The 24,622-nt window shown below is 39.5% G+C and overlaps 2 protein-coding genes across 4 annotated transcripts in view; both read right to left on the minus strand.

The window, feature by feature from the left end:
* Positions 1-5,002, minus strand: part of MBTPS1 (membrane bound transcription factor peptidase, site 1) — a 45,640-nt gene extending 40,638 nt beyond the window's left edge. The window contains exon 1 of the mRNA XM_067551866.1: positions 4,729-5,002. The gene's annotated coding sequence lies outside the window, so the exon portion shown is untranslated. The remainder of the gene's footprint in view (positions 1-4,728) is intronic.
* Positions 5,003-8,834: 3,832 nt separating this feature from the next.
* Positions 8,835-24,621, minus strand: HSDL1 (hydroxysteroid dehydrogenase like 1). Of its 3 annotated transcripts, none has more exons than XM_067549895.1 (5): positions 24,531-24,621; positions 13,951-14,183; positions 12,670-13,115; positions 10,289-10,519; positions 8,835-9,622 (listed from the first exon to the last, which is right to left on the minus strand). In XM_067549895.1, the coding sequence occupies exons 2-5, from the start codon at positions 14,168-14,170 to the stop codon at positions 9,521-9,523; spliced, it is 999 nt and encodes a 332-aa protein (XP_067405996.1). In that variant the 5' UTR covers positions 14,171-14,183; positions 24,531-24,621; the 3' UTR covers positions 8,835-9,520. The 3 variants fall into 3 exon arrangements, with proteins under 3 accessions (XP_067405996.1, XP_067405998.1, XP_067406005.1); XM_067549897.1 differs by lacking the exon at positions 24,531-24,621 and adding an exon at positions 19,702-19,782; XM_067549904.1 differs by lacking the exon at positions 24,531-24,621 and adding an exon at positions 16,026-16,106.
* Position 24,622: the final 1 nt, after the last annotated feature.

Genomic DNA, 24,622 nt, shown 5'->3' on the forward strand with positions numbered 1-24,622 from the left:
ACAGTAAATGGGGATACGCAGGTTTGCGGGGATTTTGAAAAGAGGTGTGAAATATTATGGGATGCAGATTAAAGTATGGGATGGAGAACACCGCATTATGGGAAGTTGAACTCCAGCTCCCACTCATCTCTGTGCAACTTGTTTTGGCCTCATGAAGCACTGCAGAAACTTCCCAAAACATCCTGCGCTAGATGGTGGTGAGTTGCACACTAGGATAACTACTCATGGTGCACTTCACTCTGCACCAAGACACACACTCTTGGTGAGTACGCACCGCTGACACAAGGAGTGTAAGGTGGACACATGCAAGCAATGTAATAATTGTGGCGGCTGCATGCCAACATAACTTAGGTCAACATAATTTTGTAGTGTAGACACAGCCTTTGATTATTTAATATTCAGTTTAGGTTATGCCAACAAGCTTCAGAATGCCCTTGATTTATGGCTGGCATTTAATACTGCATGTGCAGTTCAAGAAAAACACTTTATCTGGAGAAACTTCTGAGGCTGCGGAAGTAATAACTGACCTCACCAGACATGGACAAAACACTAAGTACAACACTATCTTATCATACACATAACCTACAAGTAATGTTAATTAAATTCTATAAATACATGAGTTTTAAGACAGTCACAAGCTGAAAGGTATTCTCAACCTTTTTTCTAGTTTATCAAGGAACATACAAATTGCAGCACTCCAATAGAGGCCTAGTCTTCAATAAGAAAAACTGTTTTTAACACGTAATGATTTACTGAATTCAATAAATACTTTAGGTCAATTATGTTTTTCTACTACTGTTAGCTAGTCCGGTCATCCCTAGTGGAATCGTCGGTGTAACTTGCCCAGGTAAATCTGAATCCTTCCACTGTCAGGCATCACTTAGGACATGAACAAGGCTCTGACATCCCAGTCTGCCCTGGGCCACATTTACATGTCTTCTAAATAGTTAAGTCCCATACATTTTCCCTGTCTGAATAGGATTTGATGGAGAGATTCTTTTGATCATCCCCTTTAGAATGTTCCACCAGCTGACCCATGGGACACTTGCCATGGCAGAAGCTCTGGCTTCATCGTTACTTCATTCTTAACATATTTGGGACTTGAATTAAGAGCTTCTACAGCTGTCGACTCTACTGAGGAGTCCTAGATGTACCTCAATCAGCTACCATATATTCAAACTACAATAATTTTGTATGTGCATCGCCTAAAATAGTATTGTAATAGAAACTGAGAGGGTGAAGGGGGCACACAATTCTTAGCTTACATAAGCCCAGCTGATGGCACAACAGGGGCTCCTTGCATTCTGCCATTCCACTCCACCTCTGCCTGTTCACCATTCTCCCATCCCCCTCTATATGAGTAATTCTCTGCAACACCCACCTACCTCATATCTGAGGATGTGTCCTCCTGCTTCCCCCTCTCCCTACATTAGGGCCTCCCATTCTACCTGGGTCCTGTTGGTAGTGATTTTCCATGCACCCTGTTGTGTGTCATCTTTCTGTCTGGGTGATAAGTCACATAGGGTGTCAACACTTTAAATTATCTTAGGAGGACAGGCAGAGATGAAATAAGGGTTCAGTAGTTCTGGAAGGCATTAATGGATGACAGCAACCGCTTCTTAGATTAATTGGATTGTTTAATATAACCATAGTTTCAAGTAGCAAAGGAAAGGGACTGTGTTTGCCTCCAGTTTGCCCCCTTTTTCTTTTCCAGTTTTCCACAAAATCAGTATGATTCTTTCCACTGATAGCTAGATGCCTAGAATATTTCCTGAAATTATGGAATTGATCGTACAGTTTTGAAAAGTTATTGCCATACGTACAGATAAAACAGATAGGGAAATGCCCTCAAGTTAAATGCATGGCCTCACAAGCTTGTACAATTTACTAGCATGTTCATAACCTTTTATTTCCCTAGTGCTGATCTAGTCTTTGAGTGCATCCGCATTACGAAAAGGTGTGTTGCCATAGCGAAACTCTAGTGAAGACAAGGCACTTGTAGCTTTACTACGTCTTAGCAGATAGATGTAAAAACCAAGCTCTGGGAGTATATAAAAACCTTCAGGAGGAGGAAAAAGTTGTGGCTCTAGCTCTTTTACCTAGCTGAGAACAGTATAACAAGAAGGCATGTTTAGAAGCCAAAGCTAAAGTCAATGTAAAAATTAGGCATAAAATTTAACAGTGAAGCTGATTAACAACTGGAACAAACTTCAAATGGAAATAGCAGATTTTCCATTTCTTGCTGTCTTGAAGTCAAGACTGGATGTCAAAGCATATAATCCAGAATGATCAAACAATTTATTAGATACAACACAGTGGTAACTGGATGAAATTCCATATCCTTTGCTATTCAGGAATTGAGAGTAGATAATCTAATGTTCTCTTCTGGCCTTAAAAAAAAAATCTATTAATCCCTCTAACGGGCTCCCAAAACACCTTTACGAAAGCTTCTCCCTACATGTGGATGTTAGATGCAGTGTGTGTCAGGATTGCAGACCATAAAAGCTACTTTATGGAGAGGAAGACAGCACCAAATTACACAGAAATTCTATGCAAGAAGTTGTGCAGAAGCACCTCTCCTGTGCAAAAAATGGGAACTTACAAGACATTTCCTCATGAATGCGTGAATATAGGGGCCACCAAATCAACATTGACAACACCACTTGTTCCATTAACAATTTTTTTTTAATAAATAACTTCTTCACTTACTATACAGTTTCAGAGTCAAAGTGAACAAGTGTAATAGATTACATCCGTTGAATACACATCATTTCATTAATGGTGAATCATGTATCTTACTCATTACACTTAGTTAAATTTGATCACAGAAAAATTGGACTCTGAACTATTTCCTTCAGAGATTAAAGGGCATGATAGCAACTAAGTAAGTAGAAAAAAAGCACAATGCCCTTTTGTTGCTATAACCAAGAACTGAATAGTAATTTTTCAAATGCCATTCACCAACCAGTTAGAAAATGAAATGCTGTAAACTACAAAAAAGCCCTCATTTGTCATACAGGTAATCTGTACAAAGTGTTAATTAAAATTAAGTTTCAAATACTGATTAACTGGAAGACTTCTAAGTTATTTGCATAAGCGGTTTATTAAAGCAAAACTGGTGTTATTACAGATACAAAGTTGTTGGAACAACATACAATGCAGGGAACCATTTTGTATGTCTCTACAAACTTGATCAAACTGAGAGCTGACCTTTCTATGATGGAATTAAAAAGAAAAAAAAAAAAGTGGAGATATTCCAGCCACAGAGGAAGAGTTCGCTCAGTTCCTAGAAAATCAAAGTGTACTAAGCCACACTGCAACTGTACAAGTCTCAAAGCAACGCTAAAGCTACTCAATAGTTCAACTAGTTGTAATCCATTAGTATAGGGTAGCATCCCTTTAAGTAAACTAGAGGTACTCTCTGTGTTCTGTAAGCCATCAGAAACTAATCAGAAGAGCAGTGTGCATTCAGCTCGTTTCTGTATGTTTGTACAGGGTTAACAAGCATAGCTATTTGGGGGTCATACGTGCCTATGTTCTTTCATGTTATTTGATGTGTACATCAAATAAGAGACATTAGTCACAAATGTATTTCTTATGCAATTAAATTTTGATAAATAAAGCCACTTTCCTGTTCTCAGTTTGTTTAGGAACTCTTATTCGTACTCACAAGACTTCCTTACTGTGTAGTTATCCATATAATTTGTGAAAACATTACAGATGGATTTGCAATAAACTATTTGAATGTTGCTTTCAATTGATTGTTGCATGACTTTAGCAAAGACGGTACAATATTTCACAGTTTACTTCAAAAAAAGAAGCTTTTGTTATGGATAGGACATGTCCCAGCTCCTTCCATCTGACAGTCATCAGGATGTGTCACTTGGGGTGACCCAAGATTTCTTTTGTCACATACAGTCAAAACCCAGCTCCTTATTCAAGCACCACTCACACTATAAAAGTGGGATGAAGGTACGAGGTAGCAGCATACTGCACAGGAACAAAGCTTCGGGTTGAGGAGTGGCATGCCCCAGCTCCTTCAGGACAGTCTAACATTGTCAGTCACAGGGACGTGCCACTTGGAGTGTTAAGGATGTATTTGGTCATGTACAGTCAACTAGTTAATTACTGAATTCCATTCTGATCACAATCATGTTAATTTGATGAAATTTCTAAAAAGTTAACTTTACCTTAATACATTTTAAATAGTTTTAGCCTTCGAATAAGGAGCTAGGAACAAGGAACCAAAGCAACTTCAGGCTTGTTAAGAACTGTATGCCCCTTACCTAAAAAAAAAAACCCTAACTCCCTACAACCCCCTCCCCCCAGTAGCTATATAGCTCTTTCACCCTGCTAGGGCTGCGCTACATGTCCCTCACTTCATTATTATGTGCCCCCTCCTAAGAACGGCCAGATCCACGGTCCATCCAGCCCAGTATCCAGACAGTGGCCATCGCCAGGCGCTTCCGAGGGAATGAACAGAACGGGCAATCATGGAATGATTCATCCCATCGTTCCCTGAGATGCCCCCTCATCCTTTATGGCCCTTCTGTGGCTGCGCTGCAATCATCCCCCCCGCCACCCCTCTAGGACTCCCCCCACACAGACGCTCCCCATGCTCTATGCACCCCAGCCCCTTGACGAGGCGCAGGCAGCCGCTCGAGCACGGCGAAAGGAACACTCCCGCCGCCGCTGCAACAACACCCGCCCCCAGCCGCCACCTCTAACCGTGTCTCCGCCGAAGCACCGTGCGCAGGGCCGCCTCCACACGCCATTTTGAGCGGTGTGTTTACCAACAACGTCTCGCGAGAAGACGGCGGGGCAACAGGGACTGAGGAACGTGACCTGACGCTCAGCGTTCGGAGTGGGAGAGAACCGGAGGGGACGCATGCGCAAGATTCCGCAGCCTTCGAGAGGTCTGCGCGCGCGCGCGCGTTAGGGGAGTCTCGCGAGACTTCTTCAGTACGGGTAACGCTGCGAGAACGATACAGAAAATGAGCAAAAGCATGAATGGTGTCGCGAGCTAGCGTGCTCCGGCCACGGCGGCAGGCCTTTCGGCCGGGGGGGGGCTGGCCTCTGGCCAGTCACACGTCACGTTACGTTACACGTGGGTGCTGCTGCAGCGTGCATGGCCCTGCAGCGGCTAGGCTAGCTCGCGTGCACGTGATGACGGCGTAACGTAGCTTAGGCAGCTACAACTGTCTGTGCCTTCCGGGGAGCTCGGGTGTTCTCCACGCTCGTGCTGTGGGGGGATTTAAGCCCCTCAGTAATGCCATGCTGTGGACATCCCGGGGGACAGAGAAGGGCTGCTGCCGCCGCCGCGGGAGATGCCCTGGTTGTAACGCCTGTGGTGTTGTGCTAGACGTGCAAGGCACCTACACTGCTGGGGAGCGCCTGTGAGCGTGACGGGGGTCGGTAGAACAGTCAGTTCCTGTTCACTGTGCCTCCAAGGGCAAGAGTCGTCCGTCCCCGCAACTAGCGAGCTGCGTGAGAGAAGACGACTGAATTCCTGCAGCACACCTGGCAGGAAACTTAAAGTTAAATCCACTGGATTGATGAGGAACTGCACTTTTATTCAGTTCCTGCCTTTCCAGCAGCAGGCGCACCAGGCTGGCGTGGCTGAAGTTGAACTAGGTTAGAAACTTCTGATGGTCAATCCTGGAGGAGAGGCAGCTAGATTAAATTCTCTAATTTACCTTTACAAGGCAGGAGCTATGGGGCCATCTGAAAAAGGACCCCAGCTTTGTTCCTTTCTGACGAGTGGAAAGTGAAGTCTCCTGCTGATGCACATAATAAATAGCACTACAAGCTTCTCTACTGCCACTGTGCTTCAAACTTGACCTGGAAGGACCGACCCCCTCTAGAACTGAGGGTGTAATTTACAATCCATTCTGAATTTAGCTCCTCTGCTTATACTAACAGTGAGGGCAGTTTTGAGAAATAACATAAATAAAAGGCTATGGCACAATTTGCACTATGGACCCTTAGTCATAGGCACAGCATGTCACAAATATTTTATTTGTTAACCCTGCAGAGCCACTACACATTAAGAGCACAAGCTAGATTCTAGTGTAGTTCACACAATCCGTTAATTATTTTTCAGCTCCTATGTGAGTCTCCACTGCTAATAGTTAAGCAGAAAAGTGTTTTCTTCTATAAACAGCACATTTGATCTGGAATTACTTGAAAGACAAGTACTGAGTTTCTCAAGGGCAATGTTAGGCACTTTTCCAACTACAACCATAGTTTTAGTCAAAGTATATTAGTACAGCCAATGAACACAGACAGTTAATAGTGTAGAGATAGTTTCATATCTATTGTGTATCTTGAAAAGCTTTACAAAGATGCACTGTATAGAGCGGGTTAACAAGAAAGCTTTTATTTCATTGGATCACTTGTAAAGGTGGACTTTTTTCTGTTTTAAATCATTGTTAGTGATTATTTTAGTTCTCATGAAGGTGAGAAATTGATGGCACTAGCTAAAGCAGGAAATCACATTAGAGAGATACTGTGTAAGGTTCTTCACAATGCAATCCCAGTACATCTCAATAATGCATTATTTTGCAATACTGACAACAGCTACTTGAGACTACCATACTCATCACAAATTATCAAAACTGAATGTGTCTCTAGGGGGGAAAGCCTTGTCCATACTTAACCTACTATTTCCCTCACTTATCTCTAATTCTTTGTTTTTAAGTGCAGCTGACTTGGATGTTTAGTTTATAAGGAACCTTTATTTGATGTTGTACTTACATGATATTTATACCACATTCCTTTTTTAGTAATTAATATTTGTGGTATTTAACTTGATTTAAATTACTTTTGAAAAGATTGTAGTCTTTAGATGCATATGCCATTTGACTTTAATTTATGGTTTTGACTTTTATAAAACTTCTGATTGAATACATTTTTACATATAGTTTGAGAGTGAGCAAAATTAAAGAGTTTGATTATTTATAAGTCACTGACTAGGATTGCAATTCCTGCAAAGACTTAAGGATGGGAATAGTTTAATGGAGTTCAATGGGCCTATTCATATGCTTAAAGTTGAACATGTGTAGGTTTCTGAAGAACAAGCCACTTTATCAGTGCTTTCTTGAAGTCTTAAAACAGTTTTTCTTTAAATGTGTACAGTATATCTATACCATTTATACATGTATCCACACTTATCTAAATAAAACTTATTAAGGCAGGGGTGTCAAACATCCGGCCCGCGTCTGGCCAGTTTTTTTGAGACGTGCTGCCGCCCAAAGTGAGGGCACTGGCACTTAAAGAGATTTCTCTGCCTACGGCATTGCCGGTTTAAGAGTCCGTGAAATGTCTTAAAGTGTCGATGCCGGACGCAGAGAAATCCCTTAAAGCAGCAATGCACTCAGTCCAGCAACACGGTCCCCCGCGAAATCCCGCCGCCGAAAAGGGCTGATGCCATGCTGCCGAAAAGGGGAAGATGGCCCAAATTTTTCGGCGGAGGGTATTGCATGGCCCCTGTGAAGTGCAGTTTATGAGAATTTGGCCCGTCACCATCAGCGAGTTTGACACCCCTGTATTAATGAGTATGAGTCAATATCCAAACCTAATTATATAGCCTTATATAGAACAAATAAGTTAGAGTTGTTAGAGCCAATTGAATTTCACTCTAGGCAGTAACTCAAAGTCAGCCAATCGCTAATTAGAATTGCAAATATACTGAGTCATAGAGCACTTTGTCTCGTTTCTATATGGGTGGTTTCACAGTATGAACTGTCTGGATATTGGATTTTAAAGATATCTGATCAAAAATACCACAGAATGTTTTAGAATTAGCCCCTTGTAAAAGGTTTGCACTTAATCAATTCAGCACCCATCCTTTAATTCAATTGGGGCTGAATTCTAATCACCTGTACAATATAAATATTCAGGCATCTGCCCAGGGCATCTATGATAAGTGGGAGCTGGGCAATGGGAGAGAATCTTGCTTTCCAACCCACCGCAAGCATGGAGGAGTCAGAGTTTTATTTTGCACCCACTACTGCATCATCTGGGCTCTGCCAGAGGCTATAACCTGCTATATGCCCTCCACTTTGGGGTTTTGGGCAATGGATTGACATAGCTGGTGGACACATGTACCTTCTCTCCATGGTGCTGCCATGAAGCATAACTCTGCTGTGCAAGAGGTGTAGAATACTCTTGCCTGGGCTACCCTTCCTCCTCTTGTGCAGCTGTACATTGTTTCTGCTGCTCTTTAACCTTGTATCCCATGCATGATGTTAAGGTGGAACATAGGGCAAATCCTGTCCTTACAGGTAGTAGATCTATTAACACAAGGTAAAAGATACCTCTACATTTGTTTATGCTGCTCTACCAGATACTTGAAATTACTACTACATCATCAGTCGGTATTTTAATAGTCTCACTATAACAGTTAAGGTGGTGGTAATACAGAATCCTAATGATGTTACATAGAAAACTGAGTGATAAATCTAATGTTCATAACTCAGATTCTGCTTTAACATGGGATTTATATGTAGATTAAAAAAATAGAGCATTTGACTCCCAGAAAATTTAGTTTTTGTAATGAGTATTACCACCACAGTATATGATACCAGATGGACAGAAAGGAGTAAAAGATGCTACTAGTTACATAAAAGCAAATGTCACAAAATTAAACAGGGTTTTCACTTACCGAAGAAAGAAGACCCAAATATATTTAAAGAACTCAAAAGACTCCACCCTAAATCATGACCTTTTTTTTTAACAGTTACTGTGCTTTAAGTATCTAATAAATTATTCAGACATGTCAAATTCTTAATGGAGAATCCACTTAAAACTGGATCAAAATCTTTCACACCTGGTACTGGAAAACAAACATTTTATCTGAACTTTATTGCAGAATTTTATCTGTCATCCTGGCAATACAGAACACTTACACAAACGAGTTAGAATGCTTAAATGTATTCTACCTTTTTATCCAGTTTTAAAAAGTAACCTTATACATTTTTCAAAGACAAGATAACTTCTCCTTAAAACATAACACCTGCAATGACAAGATTGGAAAACCAACACAAGATAATCCACTCTAAAGAGATTTAGTTGATTTGAAATCTGGAATTGAATTTTTAACACAGCATGATTTGGGATTCCTTTCAACTCTTCTAGGGCCCCATCCTGCAAAACACTGAGCTATCTAAATTCCCATTCATATTATTAGGATTTGAGGGCACTAAACACTATGCAGGAACTAGTCAATTCCTTGCAGGATCAACCCCCCATGCACCCTCATTCAGCTGCATGAGCAACTCAGAGATTTAACTATCTGAATTAAAATCAACAATGTTTTTACATCCTGCTCAGCTTTTGCCCTGGGCCCAGTAGTACAAGGACAGGGGCAGGATCCAGGCTTCTCTGGTTACTATGATACATATATTGTTTGTTTAGCAAACCAGGTTTTTTTGGGGTTTTTTTTAAAAAGAGTTCTTCCAATGCTCAGATTAGGTTACTGCACTACTTTAACACATGGGCTATTTCCTAGATGATATTCCTAATATGTTCTGTGTGATAAGGCGTCCCGACGTAGTGCACTGTTGAAAATCTGCGCTCCCCAAACCCAGAGCCATTCTGGCATGTACTGTGCAAGCAGAAACTAAAAAAGAAGGGGTGGGGGGAAAGAGAGAGAGGAAAACGGTTAAAGGATCTGTTCTGTTCTATTGAAGTAAACTTGCAGTTTTTGAAACTACCATGGAAGTACAACTACTTTTCTGAATGTCAATACTTATTATTTTAACATCAATAGAACAATCTATATATGACAATTAAAATTTTGTAATTTTTTTTAAAACAAAACATTTTAAGGAAATGTTAAGTGTAATTCAATGAAAACAGTTATTGGTCTGAACTATTAACATAATGCAACATTGTCCTACAACAAGGAGAACCAGAAAGCAGAACTGACATGTCCAAGTTATGTGTGGTGCAAGATATTATAGGTGTTTTGAATGCAAAATTACTTATTTTTTAAATTTGGGCTGCAAATTAAAAGTAGCAATTAGATTCTCCTCCTCCTCCTGAAGCAAAATATGTCCAGTCATAATTTGATTAAACATGGAAGTGGTCAAGAAATACGGAGCAGTGCCTCTAATTTAGGTTGATTGGTTTGTGCTGCAGATTAGAAATAAATGTCCAAAATGCTGCACTACTTTTAGCACCTCAACTCCCATGAAAATCAAGGGAAGCCACAAGGTTAAATTTCCCCCTTTGAAAAGTTAATGAGAGATTTATTAATGTAAACTATTTGGATTAATTCTTTTACCTGAATAGAATGGAGCCAGTATCCTGTAGTCCTTTTGGATATCCCAAGGGTGGAAACAGCATGATGTGCATATATTTTAGCTGAAGGCATAAACAAAAGCTTGTTGGACAGAATGCGACAACCGAATTGTGTCATATTTGTGGAGATGAAGAATGGGGTTAAACTCTGAATAAAGATTCCTTTTGAAGCATATTCATAATGTAGTGCTCTACTGAAGTGGTCCAAGTAGGCCTAATAAGATAAAAGCAGAAAATTAGGTTTCCTCAGTTTTGCCTGGGGTGGGGGATAAAGTCCTGATGTAAAGTATGATTAAAACCTATTATCTTGGACAATTACACTACTATTTTGACAAAAAGGTTATAAAAAAAAGAAAACCTGTATTTTGATATAATACTAGAAAAAAATCCAAAATATGTTTTTGTAGCATTACCATGATTTCCAATTTTCAGCATTTGTTTGCTGAAAAGCTTTCTTCAGCAAATTGTAGAAGACCCAGTTAATTAATTTAAAGGTATTATGCTCATTTTAAAGACACTTACTTCTGGCTGAATTTTATGTTGTAAACTTTTACACTTAAACTATTTAAACTTATTATTGTTGCAAACACTACCTGAATTTACAACCAAAATATTTTTCTTCTTTAAATCTTGTTTTTTCAGTTTATTTGGTGACAGCATTTTGTGTAGTCATTTAGGTCCTGCTCCTGCAATTACACGTGCTTAACTTTCCATATGCACATAGTCTCGCTGAAGCTAACAGAACTACTCGTGTAAAATTACATGCATGTTTACAGAATTAAGGTCTAAATTTGTGTGTCTGGCCCAAACACCTTCTTCAGCTCATTTTACTTCCCAGTGTAAAAATTAACCTTTGGCATTATAAACCTGATAGCAGGGGCTACGGAAATCAAGCACAGCACAAAAAATAAGTCTGGCATACTCTTAACATGGTAGTAGCGTAACTGAAATGTTGCATGTTGTTACCATGGTATATGTCCAGCCAATTGCCTGTGATATCAGTGCCTAGTACTGGTAAATAAGTGGCCAGAAGAATCATGGGATTCTCTCCCACAACTGCTCATGGAGTGTAGTGGGAAGAAGGGGGTCATCTTCCCTTTCCAAACTCACTCTGCTTCTGGAGGGGAAATGAACTAAATATAAAAAAAAACAAACCCAAGAACTTTAAAAATAACATGTCCAAAATAACAACTGAACCTGCTATGTCCTATGTCCATAGCCCCACTAGTGCTTCTCTAACCCCTGGCAGCCTTGGCAGACACTTAGCCTGTTAGTAGTTCAATTGAAGTCAATGGGATTTCTCATGTGTTTAAAGTTAATCAAGTAAGTGATTACAGGATTGGGGTCTTAGTCAGTAATCTACCCCTTCATGGGATCCTGTATGGACTGCTATCACCATGATTTTGTTCACTTCTAAAACTTCTAGGTAGCATTGTAATATCAATACATTAAATTCCACATCTAGGTAAGTGACACTTTAAGGCACATCCTTTTCTCTAAGTTTTGCACAAAATAGCCCTTTACTGTTCTGAAACTGACATTTAATAAAGGATGAATTTAACAGCAAAAAGAACCACCAGCAAGTAGCTACACTAATCTACTTTTAGAGGTTTACTAGTTTATTGTAATTCACAGCAAATTACTGGGAAAGCTTTGCCACACTTGAAAAAAAATGAGCATTATGTGAGAAGAACCTGAATGTCTTTAATGTTTTAGTTAGGTAGAATACATCTTAAAACACCTGAAATGACCTGGGACTTTCCCTGTGCGCATGCCCAGACAGGAAAGGCAGAGAATGAAGCCTAGAGCCTTCCCTCTTCCTTGCATCCCTGAGCAGGGAGGAGACACAATCACAGTCCTTGTGCTTCAGAAGGTCCAGGCTAGCATCATTTGTGACATGAGGCACTCTAAATGGACCAGGAGAGTAATGCCATCATTTGTATAGCATTTAGCAAATGGTGCACTGATGCATGACTGGACGTAAGCACTGCCACAATACAAACAAATAGCCTTGCACTCCTCTGCACAAGCCAGCGAGGCTCAATTGGCACATGACAGGGTTAAGCACATTCTGAACCCTTTCAAAGGGTAGCAGAACAGCCACTTTGGCTTGTGCTTCCCCAGAACTCCCACAGGGGGACAGGACTTCTGGAGTTATTGCTGCAATACGATTCCTTCATAACCCCTACAATATAGGCTTTGGTTTAAAGCCATGCTTTGGCCCTGAAAAAGCCCTAATGACATACTGTACTGTACATGCAGTATTTACCCATGAGATTTGAATGACTCGTGGAAATGTCACATATTTTGTTCCCTTGAATGAATGTGTAACAGTATAACATTAAACATGACACCCTGGCTTACCTTGGAGGCTGAATATGCTGCTATCTGTGGTGTGGGTTTGCAGCAGGACCCAGAGGAAACATTCACAATAGCACCTCTTTTCCTCTCTACCATCCCCGGCAGCACTATATGCACCATCATATTAGCAGCAGCAATGTTTACATTGACAATTTCCCATAGTTTATCCTCAGACAACCGGGTAAAATATTCCGGGTAGGTATAAAACACTCCTACGTTATTCACCAAGATCCCAATGTCTTTGTCTCGGAGGGCTTCCTTAATGGATGAGTAAATCTCACGACCTTTGCTGAAATCTGCTACTATAACCGCAATTTCAACTTTATAAGTTTCGGCTATGTTTTTAGCTACAGCCTCCAGCTTCTCTTTGTTCCGGCTGATTAAGATAATGTTGACTCCATGACTTGCCAGTTCTTCAGCGTAGGCTTTTCCAATGCCAGCTGTGCTCCCTACAGTAGAAAGTAAGTTAATAATGTGCAGATACAGCAGTTAGTATGATGACCCCAGTTTTCTATTTCCACTTATTTCATTATCATATTTTTCTCCTTTAAAGTGAAGAAATAAAAAGTGATCAGCCCTGATCTCAATAAAACCATGCCTGAGAGGGACTTATCAGTTACAATCTTACAATCAGTTAAAACCCCAAATCGTGACAAAACAGTAAATGTAGCAGAGTGGTGTAGGGTTTAGAACACTGGATTAGAAAACAGAGGCAAGTCTGGTGAACAGAGAGTGTTAGAGGTGCAAATTTTACTCTGAGCCAAATCTGAGTGCTTTACACAGAGTAAGAACAAGATGTTGGATACATATCTGCCTGCCATTATGCTCCTCCAATAGTCACTTTTCAACTAGAGGTCTCTGCTCATCTTTTAAGATGTCAACTGGCTCCAGAGTCTGATTGGACACGCAGAAGCAGCAGAGTGACTAAGTAAAGGAAAAAGAATGGCCGAATACAGTAATACCTCCATGGAAAAAAGATTGCGTCAGATTGTAAGAGCACAACTGAAGTCAGTAGGACTCCCTAAGAATGGAGAGACTGGATCGTCCGTTTAAAAGGGATGAAAAGTACTGTTGGAGAGTTTAAGTCAATGCTGTTATTTCAAGACCAGTATTTCCTGTGAAAGGTCTAAATTCAACTAAAAATTACCCCACAAAATATAGTACATGTATCACTAAAGGGTACATAATTACTCAGCTCAAGCAGGGGAAAAGCATCTTTCAAATCAAAGACAAGTACCAATGTCTTCAGGTGAAAATAACAGAGCCACCGTTGCATTCTCTTACCAGTGACTACAGCCCATCTTCCATACTGCTTGACAAAATCAGCCCTGCTGACCAGCTTAGGGATGAAATGCAACCTGATCAAGCTGTAAGAATCACATACAAGGGTGAAGCATTTTCTGGCCATATACCAGGCTCCAACTAAAGCCAGTGCCTCCATATAACAATTGCAGGAACGTCCAATCTCCCTGTACAAGAGGTAGAAACTGTCAACTGCAGCCATGGCAATCAGAAATCTAAAAAAGAAAACATAGGTGATATACAGGCAATTATCAGAGCCCCTCTGTTAGCAGAATACAAATATTACACTGAACATAACTTTAGAACAGTGAATCGTGTGATTCAAATGAAGTGAAATTTTCCTCTTTTTGTACTGTTTAGTAAAATTTCAAGATGGAAGAAAGCCAGGAGGCCAACATAGAATCCATGCAACTGTCTAACATTTGGAAACTCTATAACCTCAGCAGTCTGACTTCTTTTCCCATATTTGTAAGCCTATTTATCCCTCCCATGATAGTCTCAACTCCACCCTACTTGAAATCCTGATCCATACTTCATCTTTGCTTGGCTTCTTTATTGCAACTCTTCTCTTCCCCAGAGAGCAACAAAAATGGTAAAAGGTTTAGCAAACCTGACCTATTAGGAAAGGTAAAAAAATCTGTGCACGTTTAGTCTTGAGATAAGACGACTGATTGGGGACCTGGTAGCTTTCAAATATGTAACAAAGAGGATGGTGCTCAATTGTTCTCCATGCCCAGTAAAAGCAGGGCAAGAAACAAGAGGCTTAATTTGAAGCAAAGAAGATTTCGGTTAGATATTTGGAAAATCTTTCTAAAATAAGGGTAATTAAGCCCTGAAATAGCCTTCCAAAGGAGGTCGTGGAATCCCCATCACTGGAGGTTTTTATGAACAGGTTGGACAAAACATATCAGGAATGGTTTATGTTCACTTGGTCCTGCCTCAGCGCACAGGACTGGACTCCATCCCTTCCAGCCCTACATTTCTTAGATTCTATCTCCAGACGATCACAAGGATGATTTCACCCATCCTACTGCATATTTTCACACATGGGCAATACCCTACAACACCACTAACTCCCTTTTACCTCCAAGATCAAAACTGTGGTCCTTGTTTTGAAGACACTACATGGCCTTGCACCAGCCTCCTTCTAATTCCTTCATGCCTATCTCTGCTTATTCTGCATCTCCTTTCTGTCCCAGTCCCCATCCTCAATTTCACCACTATTGTTGCAAGACCCTTCTACTTTGCTGCTCCTACTCCCTAAAACTGTTTGTCTTTATCTATCACCCTACCCACACCACCACCCAGTTGGCTTTCCATTTCTGTTCAAAACTCAAGTGCAAAGATCTCTTTCCTCCCTCATATGTGCTACTTAATTTGCTCTCTGCTGTTTTGTTTTGGGGTTGTGGGTTTTTTTTGTTTTTTTAAATCCTCTGAAGCATTTGGGCATGGCAGATGTTCAGGCTTGGCAGAACTCAATTTTTATTTTTTTCTAATTTTGACAGATATCAATGTTTATTTTTAAGCATTTTTTTTCCATTTTATCAACTTATTTTCACAGTTGCATAAAATTTGGGACTTTATGCTTTATTTTTATCTATTTAAATTTTCACAGTTGCAGGAAATGGTTGGGGGTGTCATACAATAATTATTTAATGACAGCCTCTGACAAGTTCTCAAGCAGCAGTTTTCTTACTTTGCCTTTCTTTAAATCTCAATTATCATCAATGGAAATATTGTTTAGTCAGTTTGTGTATGTATGGTGAAATCGATACCCACATTTACCAACAAAAATCTAATCTTTCCAAGCCTAAAGATGCTACAGACAGCATATAGTTGCAACATACTGTAAATTTTCCACTACTACAAGTGCTTGTAAAATGTTTTACCTACGAACATTATTGTTCTCTGCTGCTGTGATTGCAACATATAGGCATTGGCAAGAGATTTGCATTAGAAACAGGGAGTTAGATTCCACAACAGGATAAAGAAGTTTATGAGAACCACTTCTATCCATTGATTAAAAGACACGCACAGCTCAGTTTTTATATAATTACTTGCTAATTATGGGAGGCGATCCATATACTGTAGCCTGGATTCAGAAAATACCATGGAAAATGCAGTCCACATGCGATCGAACAGAATTCAGTGCTAGTTTTGTCAATGATTTCAACATGGTCATGGAGAGAAGGCTAGGAGATTAATATAGTTCTACTGGTTAGACACATAGGGTGAAACACAAAATCAAGCTCCTGGAAACCTGTAGTTACATAAAGTACAGTACTGTGGATTATTTTAATAAAAAGGACTATCTGTTCCAGCTAGGCTCCAACTCTGACAACTCTGTTGTGATCTACGTATCTTTCTCCTATAGTTTCTGTTGATTAATTAATATGCAATGTTCTTAGCTTCAGAATGTTAAGTTATATGCCACATCCTACTCTCAAAATGACTATATTTTAGTAAAGGGTCTAGTGACCTATATATTGTCAGCATATACAAATATATTGCATACATACGCACAATCTATACCCACAGTTTATAAAGCATATTGCAATCTGCTTCTTTTGGATGAAACACACTAATTGTGAAGCTTAATTGGCATGCGAAATTTTATCACCACTTTGAGCTAAATTGAACAGCATATTTCTTATTTTACTAGATCAAACTATAGTCCATCTTTTCTTAGTATTGCAGAAACATGCAATATATCACAGCATAACATATCAACATAAAGGTTCACATGTTCAAAAGTGCATGCCCAGCACCCAATGTACACACATCTAAACTGGGGATATGTAAGCTCTGCAGTGACTCCAACTTGTGCACGTATCCTGGGTGGTCTGCAAAACACATGGAAATGTGAGCCAAAATGTTTCTTTCAGATTCTAGTTTGTTGCCAGAAGAGCATAAAGTTCAAGCTAATATGAAATGTAGTTTTGTGCACGTGAATTGTCACCAAATAAAAGCTGAATTCAGCTAAATGAGTCTTTTCAACAGCTTATTATTTATTCTGCAATCCTTAATTACTACTTCATTGATTTTACCTGACCATGAACCTAAAATCTAGTCAATTTCAAAAACTGACTTTGAAGTCATGTCAGATAGGACACATGCTGCTGATTCATCATGTCAATATTTGTGGTTTTATAAATATATCTTCTGAGGTTTTATCCCTTCTGCTAGAATTTTTCCTTTCCATGTGAGAGAGACCCATCCAGATCACATGGCAAACTGTCTATGCTGGAGATACTGTCAAACAGACTATCTAAAACACAAACAAACTTGAGAAGGAAAAATACTTTTTCTGCTGACCTCTTTCAATTAGTCATTACTCGTAACAATAGTAGGTAACAGACAGCAGGGCAAGTTTTTAACTTGATGTTATCCCTTTAAGTGTCTCACAGGTTTAATGCTCCTATCAGAGAATCCCTACAGGTTGTTTGCTTCTAGAATGCCCTACCAAGTCTGGTCCACCAAACCATCACTCTCTCTGCATTCAAACATTGCCTTAAAACTCACCTCTACTGCAACAGCCAAAAGTGATTCAATTATAGTATTTTAAACAACTTTGTTTTACCACCTGTTTGTATGCTTGTCTAAACTGAGTTACCATATGATCTCCCTCTATTTACTTGTATTACCCCGCTGTCACAGTATCCAAGTAGTGTACCTTCAGACTATTTCAAAACAGAAATAATCTCTCTCTCATCCTGTAGGAGAAATAATGTGGTTAGTTTGCCGGTAATAGTTGCGTTTCCATTCCTTATTCTTTGTACCATCACTCACCAGTTCAAATCTATTATAAATTTGTATGTTCTTCAAGGCAGGGACCTTATCTTTCCATTTGTTCTCCAAATCACCCACTGTACTTTTGGACATTATAAAATAAATGATAATTCTTTGAAGTCATAAAAATCTCAAGTGCCTGTGAGATCCTGAATTTAGAACATAGGGATGTTTCCAAGGGAAAACTAATATTTTTTCCAAACTAAGTAAAATACAACACATTTTGTATTCATTTAAATCTGAAAACTGAAATTAACTTCCCCTTTTTTTTAAAAGGAGGAGGAATCAGATGCTGATGTGAAAGGCTCCAACTAAAAAGCAAAATCATTTTAATTTTGAATTCATTTCTATAAAGGTAGTGGCAAAACTAATAAAATAACCCTCCAGATTTAGGGACCAATCTATGGTGATGCCTTCAACAAAATGTGTTAAAATGACTTCAGTGGGAATGATAGACGGATCAGCCCCTTCTGAATAGTATTAAACATGCTGAAGTCTGCATGAGGAACATGAATGTTTTACTGGCACTGGACATCATACACACAGAAAATATCTGACTCTCAGTTAGGGTTGCCACCTGTCCAAGTTTTCCCAGGATTGTCCCTTTTTTAAGATAGCTATCCCAGGAAACCTGTAAGGGGGCTCAGTACACGCTGGCAATTGTCCAGTTTTATGGGCTCAGGATCATTCAGGCAGTCCCTTCTTTCCGATCTGAGAGGTGGCAACCCTGTCAGTGCAGGTGGGAAGTATTAAGGGACTGGGGAAATCAGTACATTGCTTACTAAACCCAAGAAACACTGATTTTAAAACAAAATCTGGTCCTTAACTGACCTAAAAGTGTCCCTTTAATCTATGGCATGCATGAGTACCTGGGCACCTCCTCTTAAGGAAAAAAAACAAAAAAAAAAACAAAGATCAATAAAATATAAAAGAGCCGCTGCTTGTTAACAAAACTCTTCATAAGAATTTACCAAAGCCCGCCCAAGTTAATAGCGCTTACACTCTGTACAACAGGCTGCCAACTGCAGATTCTGGTGAACTGCTGAGGACAGCAGATTATACTTGCATGCCTCTACTGTGAATGCTCTGCCACCAGCATTGGAAACTAATCCCAGAAGTGACCTGATTGAGATCAATTTCTGTGATGGGACATTTTTATTTCTTCTTATTCATAGAGCACCATAAATGTACATGACACTTTTCACAACACACGAAAGTTTAGGTCCTTGTCCTGAGGGGTTGATTGTCTAATTTAGACAAATATAATACTGTATACAGCACAAGTAGGCACAGAAGGACTATTGTGGAAGAGATCAATGATGGAAGATTACAAAACTAGGTGGATTTAAAGTGATGAAGTTGCTTAGCATGCAGGAAAGGGGGCTGCATGAGAGCTGGTGAAAAACCAGGAGTAGGAAGAAACCAAAGGAAAAGTTAGAGAGGATATGGAAGACTGGGGGGAGAGAGGAGGTTTATGATGAAATTATATTTAAGATGTATTTAAAAATAGGAAATGATCAAAACTCCTTAATTCTCTTTTTAAAAGTGGGTAAGGTTCTATCTTGGTTCACTTTATTTCAATCACCACCAATGTTGACAATTTGATCTATTTTAACAATTACCTCCCAAATAAATATATTCAGGATAAACTGCTTCTATTTTATCCTCATGTTTGTAAATTATCCAACTAAAACAGCTGTCATCAGTCCTTATATATGCACAAGACACTGCTGCTTACTACGTTTTACATTATTATTCTACAGAAAACACAGAACCACAGAGTCACTGGCCCAAACAACTCACAATTTACACAAACATAAAATACAAATCAGACAGAAAATGAGTGACCAGAGGATAGATTCAGCACAGTGCAGGATTTATGTAAATAATATAAAAGTATAGCAACAGATTTTACATCTAGAAATGTGACAGCTAGATACTCACACATCCACGGCTTAAAGTGGTATCACAGAAATGCTGGGTCTCTCATCACTTACAGGAATTTCACTAGTTCTTCAATATTTTATGGCTGGCAGAACTTACTTAAATGCAACTATAATGCCACTGCACCTTTGAGAGGGAGTATGGAAGTGTTTTTAATCCTTGAGATCAGAAGCAACGTATCTTGGAATTACAGTCTGAATTTACTACTTGCGATGCCCTACAGCTGTATTAACTATTCAATGGGTGAGCCCAGAAAAGTAATGAGACAAAGTCTGATGTAACGTTTCTCAGCTGGCAATTGGCAGAATTGCCATGACAAATATACTTCCAGCATGATGCACACAAGATCTGTGCTGTGTGTGTTCAGTAAAGTATCATCATGTTTTGAGAAGGACAGAAAGCTTCCAGGAAAATATCCTGGGACAGTTAATGCTCCACACTCTTTACAAGTCAGATAAACTTGCTTCTAATTTGGCAACGATCCTCCTCCCACATCACCCCAGTCCCCATCTGTACTCCTATACCCTTTGCTAGCAAAGTCTTCAGTCCCCACAATTCTCTATTTTATCTTCCAGCCCATTTGAAGACTTGGCTGCATATATTATATCCCAAAATTATGCCTCCTTTCTTTACTGCTTTAAGACATTTTGCAGACACATTTAATGTACTATTGAAAACACCTCCCAATATTTCTCTTGGTTTCTCTATATTATTCTTCCTTGTAGGCTATCAAGTCAATTCAAGATCAAGGTAAGTCGAGTTAAGATATTTGTTGGCAGCAGTACATGGAGGTGTCTGGCAGCATACAATATAAAAGTGGGATGCAGGTTGGTAGCATTAGTTGAAGAGAATGTGGGGCCAGGGCAACTAAGAGATGTGTTGATTCAGCACATCCCACATCAGCAGGGTTCCTGACATAATTCAGGGCTGCCTTCTCCCGTTGCAAGTGCAGGGGAGCAGTACTACTACTTGTTTTCTCTGGTTGAATCACCCCCGTTGGCCACAGCAGGAATGAATCTGACCATATGCCTACTTTTGATTCTCATATCAATTACTCAATTTACACTGAAATTCACACACCATTTTGTTTGGAATATTAGTTTCTCTGCTTCTATTTATTCACTTGTGTAAGTCAAGGCCACTTACGTACAAGGAAACAGAAGTGGGAATTACACTTACCCATGAAGTATCCTCTTTTTCACCCTGCATGATTTTCCTTTGCAGACCCTGTCCTTTCTCCAGGCCATTTTCTCATATCAAAACTTTTCTATTCTAAGCTTTCTGACCTTGTAAATTCACTACCTTACAGAATTTTTACATGTAAATTATTTAAAAAACACAACCCCCCAGCGTCCCATCAATAATTCATTCCGAAAAGCAAGAAGTGATTATAGGTGGCATAAGCATACTTGTTGGATAAGAAAAAAACCTATTAAAAAATAAAGCAAGTCCAGACATTACATCACAACGTAACTTAAACACATGAATTTTACATACCCTGTGAAAAACTGGTCCAAGGTCTGTGGTTATACTTTTGAAGGCATTTTCTATTAAATAATAAACCAAGAAGCAAATCCTCTCCTTACTCTGCTCACTGCTTTAATAGTTTCAGTGTGAGCAGCTTCAAGATCAGAGTAAAACCTAAATATTGGATTCCCCCACTGCCTGGCAAATGTATCAAGAGCGTCACTGGCAAACTACAGGTCATAAAGATCCAAAATCCCGGTTTTCAGATGTTCAGCTTTTAAAGAGGAGCAGCAGATCTGACATTTCTAAGTCCTGCACATGCTGTAAAAAAGGGAGGTTGCAAAATTATGTGTGCAGTGTTTCTGGATTCAGTGGGCAAAAGGAGAAGCTTAAGTGACACTCCATGTCAAAGGGGGCATCACCTTTTTCCAAATCACTGACAACCCAGAAGAAAATGATCTTGAATGCCTATGGATCAGTGTCCTAACAGATAAAGCACAAGATACCAGTTGGTATCTCCCACAGATGATGAAATCACATTAAGGAACAGGATGACCAACTCCTTAAAAACCTACCTATAATGTTTAGGGGGAAAAAGCCACTTGACCATGATGGACTTCAATCTGAGCAACATACACTGGAGGTTTCATATGCTGCCCGTACTAAAACATCCTCAGAATTTCAAAACTTAGACAACAATTTCCTAACAGAAAAAGCATTACATCCAACACGGGGAATTCTATATTAGATCTTGTCTTGATAGAAAAAGAATTGATCACAGAACTAAAATTTTCAGGTACCTTAGATACAAGTGATCACATTTGTTATGCTCAAACAGAATTAAGTCCAAACCAACAATATATATATATATATACACACTTGGTGCTTTAAAAGGGCTAATTTCACAAAACTAAAAACAATTATGAGCCAAATCACATTTAAACAGAATAATGTGAATGATAATTGGGAATTGTTCAAGAACATTTTACTTGAGGCCCAAAAAGCCACAGTCCCACAATTGATAAAGAAGGTTGTACTGGTTAAAAAACAACCTGGCTTAGAGAGGAAGAAAAGGCAGCTATAACAAATAAAACATTATAACAAATAGAAAGGGAAGATGATTAAATCAGAAGCTAGCAATTGTAGAACATTGATAAGGGAAGCAGAAAGAAACAAGGAACAATCTATGGGTAGTAGATTTAAGGACAAAAAGAAGGAGAGGTCTTTTAAAGAATGTTAAGAACAAAAAGAACCCTAACAATGGTATCAGTCCATCACTAAATGGAAATGGTAGAAATGTCAATAATGCAGAAAGTTCAATAAATATTTCTGTTCTGTATTGGGGGGGAGAAGGGGGAGAGAGAGATAATGTAGTTATATTAAACACTTTCCATTCCAATAGTAAGGCAGAAGTATATTAAACAGCAGCTACCAAAGTTAAACATTTTGAAATCAGCAAGTTCAGGTAACTTGAATCCAAAGATTTAAAAGATCTGGCCAAAGAGTTTGCTGGATCATTTGTATTGATTTTCAAGAACTCTTGGAACATTGAAGATGTTCCAGAAAACTGGAAGAAAGCTAATGTGTCAACATTTAAAGATGGTAAACAGGATGACCCAGGTAACCATAGGCCTGTCAGCCTGACATCAATCCTGAGCAAAATAACAGAATGGCTGATACAGAACTCAAATAATAAAGAATTAAAGAAGAGTAATATAATTAATGCCACTCATCATGTATTTATGGAAAATAGATTCTGTCTAACTTGATAAAGTTTTTTTTTTTAAATGAAATTACAAGTTTGGTTGATAAAAGGTAATAGTGTTGCTGCAACATACTTAAACTTCTGTGAGGCAGTTGACTTGGTACCACATGGTACCACATGACAATTTCATTAAAAGACTAAAATGCTACAAAACTAACCTGGGACACATTAAATGGACTAATAACTGGCTAATTTCCAGGTTTCAAAATAAAACTGAAATATCATTGGGTGGGTGTGTACAGAGATTGGTCGTTGGCCCTATGCTATTTAACACTTTTAATCAATGACCTGAAAGAAAACATAAATCACTGAAAAAGTTTACAGATGACACAAAAATTGGGGGCATGATATATAATGAAGAGGACAGATCACCGAAATAGAGTGATCTGGATTGCTTAGTAAATTAGGTGCAAGTAAACAGTATGCATTTTAATATGACCAAACAGAAAGTCATGAATCTAGGAACAAAGAAGGTAGGCCATACTTACAGGATGCAGACACTCTCCTAGGAAACAATGACTCTGAAAAGAATTTGGGGGTCATGGTGGATATTCAGCTGAACATGAGCTTGCAGTGAGATACTATGGCCAAAAGGGATGATATAACTCTTGGACGTATGGGCAGGGAAATCACAAATACGAGTATTCAGGTTATATATATTACCTCTATATTTGGCACTGGTGTGACAACTATTGAAATACTGTGTCCAGTTCTGGTGTCCACAGTTCAAGAAGGATGCTGATAAACTGGAGCAAGTTCAACATAAGAGACACAAAAGTGACTAACAGATTGGAAAAATATCCTTTATAGTGAGAGACTCAAGACACTCAATCTATTTTGGTTAATTAGGAGAAGATTAAAGGGTGCTTTGATCGCAGTTTATAATATTTACATGGGGAGCAAATATTTGATAATAAATAGTTGATTCAATCTAGCAGAGAACATTATAACAAAATCCTGAAGCTGAAGCTTAGACCAAAAATAAAGCATAAATTTTTAACAGTCAGGGTAATTAAGCACTGATCTAATTTATCAAGGGTCAAGGTGGATTCTCCAACACTAAAAACTTTTAATCAAGAGTAGATGGTTTTCTAAAATATATGCTCTAGTTCAAACAGGAATTAGCTCAGGGAAATCCACAGCCTGTCTTATACAGAGATCAGACTTGAAGATCATCACAAGCGGTACCTTCTGGTCTTTTAGCCTATGACTCACATCTCCCGCACAGATCCCTCCACCCTCATATACCTCCCTCCGCATTCCCAATCACCTGTCTCCAGAGACCCTCCCCCCACTCCCCACATATCCCACACTCTGCCCAGAGCCCCCCCTTCACCTCCATCCAGATATTCGTACCCCCCCCCCCGCCTCCTCTTTACCCACACCTGCCTCGACGCTGCCCTTCCTCCCCACATATCCACCCTGGCCCAGCCCCCTTCCTCAGCCCCTGCTGTTCCCCTCCACGTGTTCTCTCCCAAAGACCCTCCGGATCGGATCGGATCGGAAATTAAAATCGTCCCGCTCGCTCTCTCCGCCTAGGGACCGAGACCGACCAGACCCCAGCCCTGCTTCCCCCCCCCCCCGCCAAAGGCAGTACCTGCTCAGGGATGGGGGCTGGCTGGCCTATTTCCAGTTCTCCTTCAGCACCGGCCCCGCCCACTCCCAGACCACCTGACTCCTTGTTGCTAA

Source organism: Emydura macquarii, unplaced genomic scaffold (genome assembly GCF_026122565.2).
Source record: "Emydura macquarii macquarii isolate MOO-44397 ecotype Brisbane River unplaced genomic scaffold, CSIRO-AGI_Emac_v2 contig_295, whole genome shotgun sequence".
Classification (NCBI taxonomy): Eukaryota; Metazoa; Chordata; order Testudines; family Chelidae; genus Emydura; species Emydura macquarii.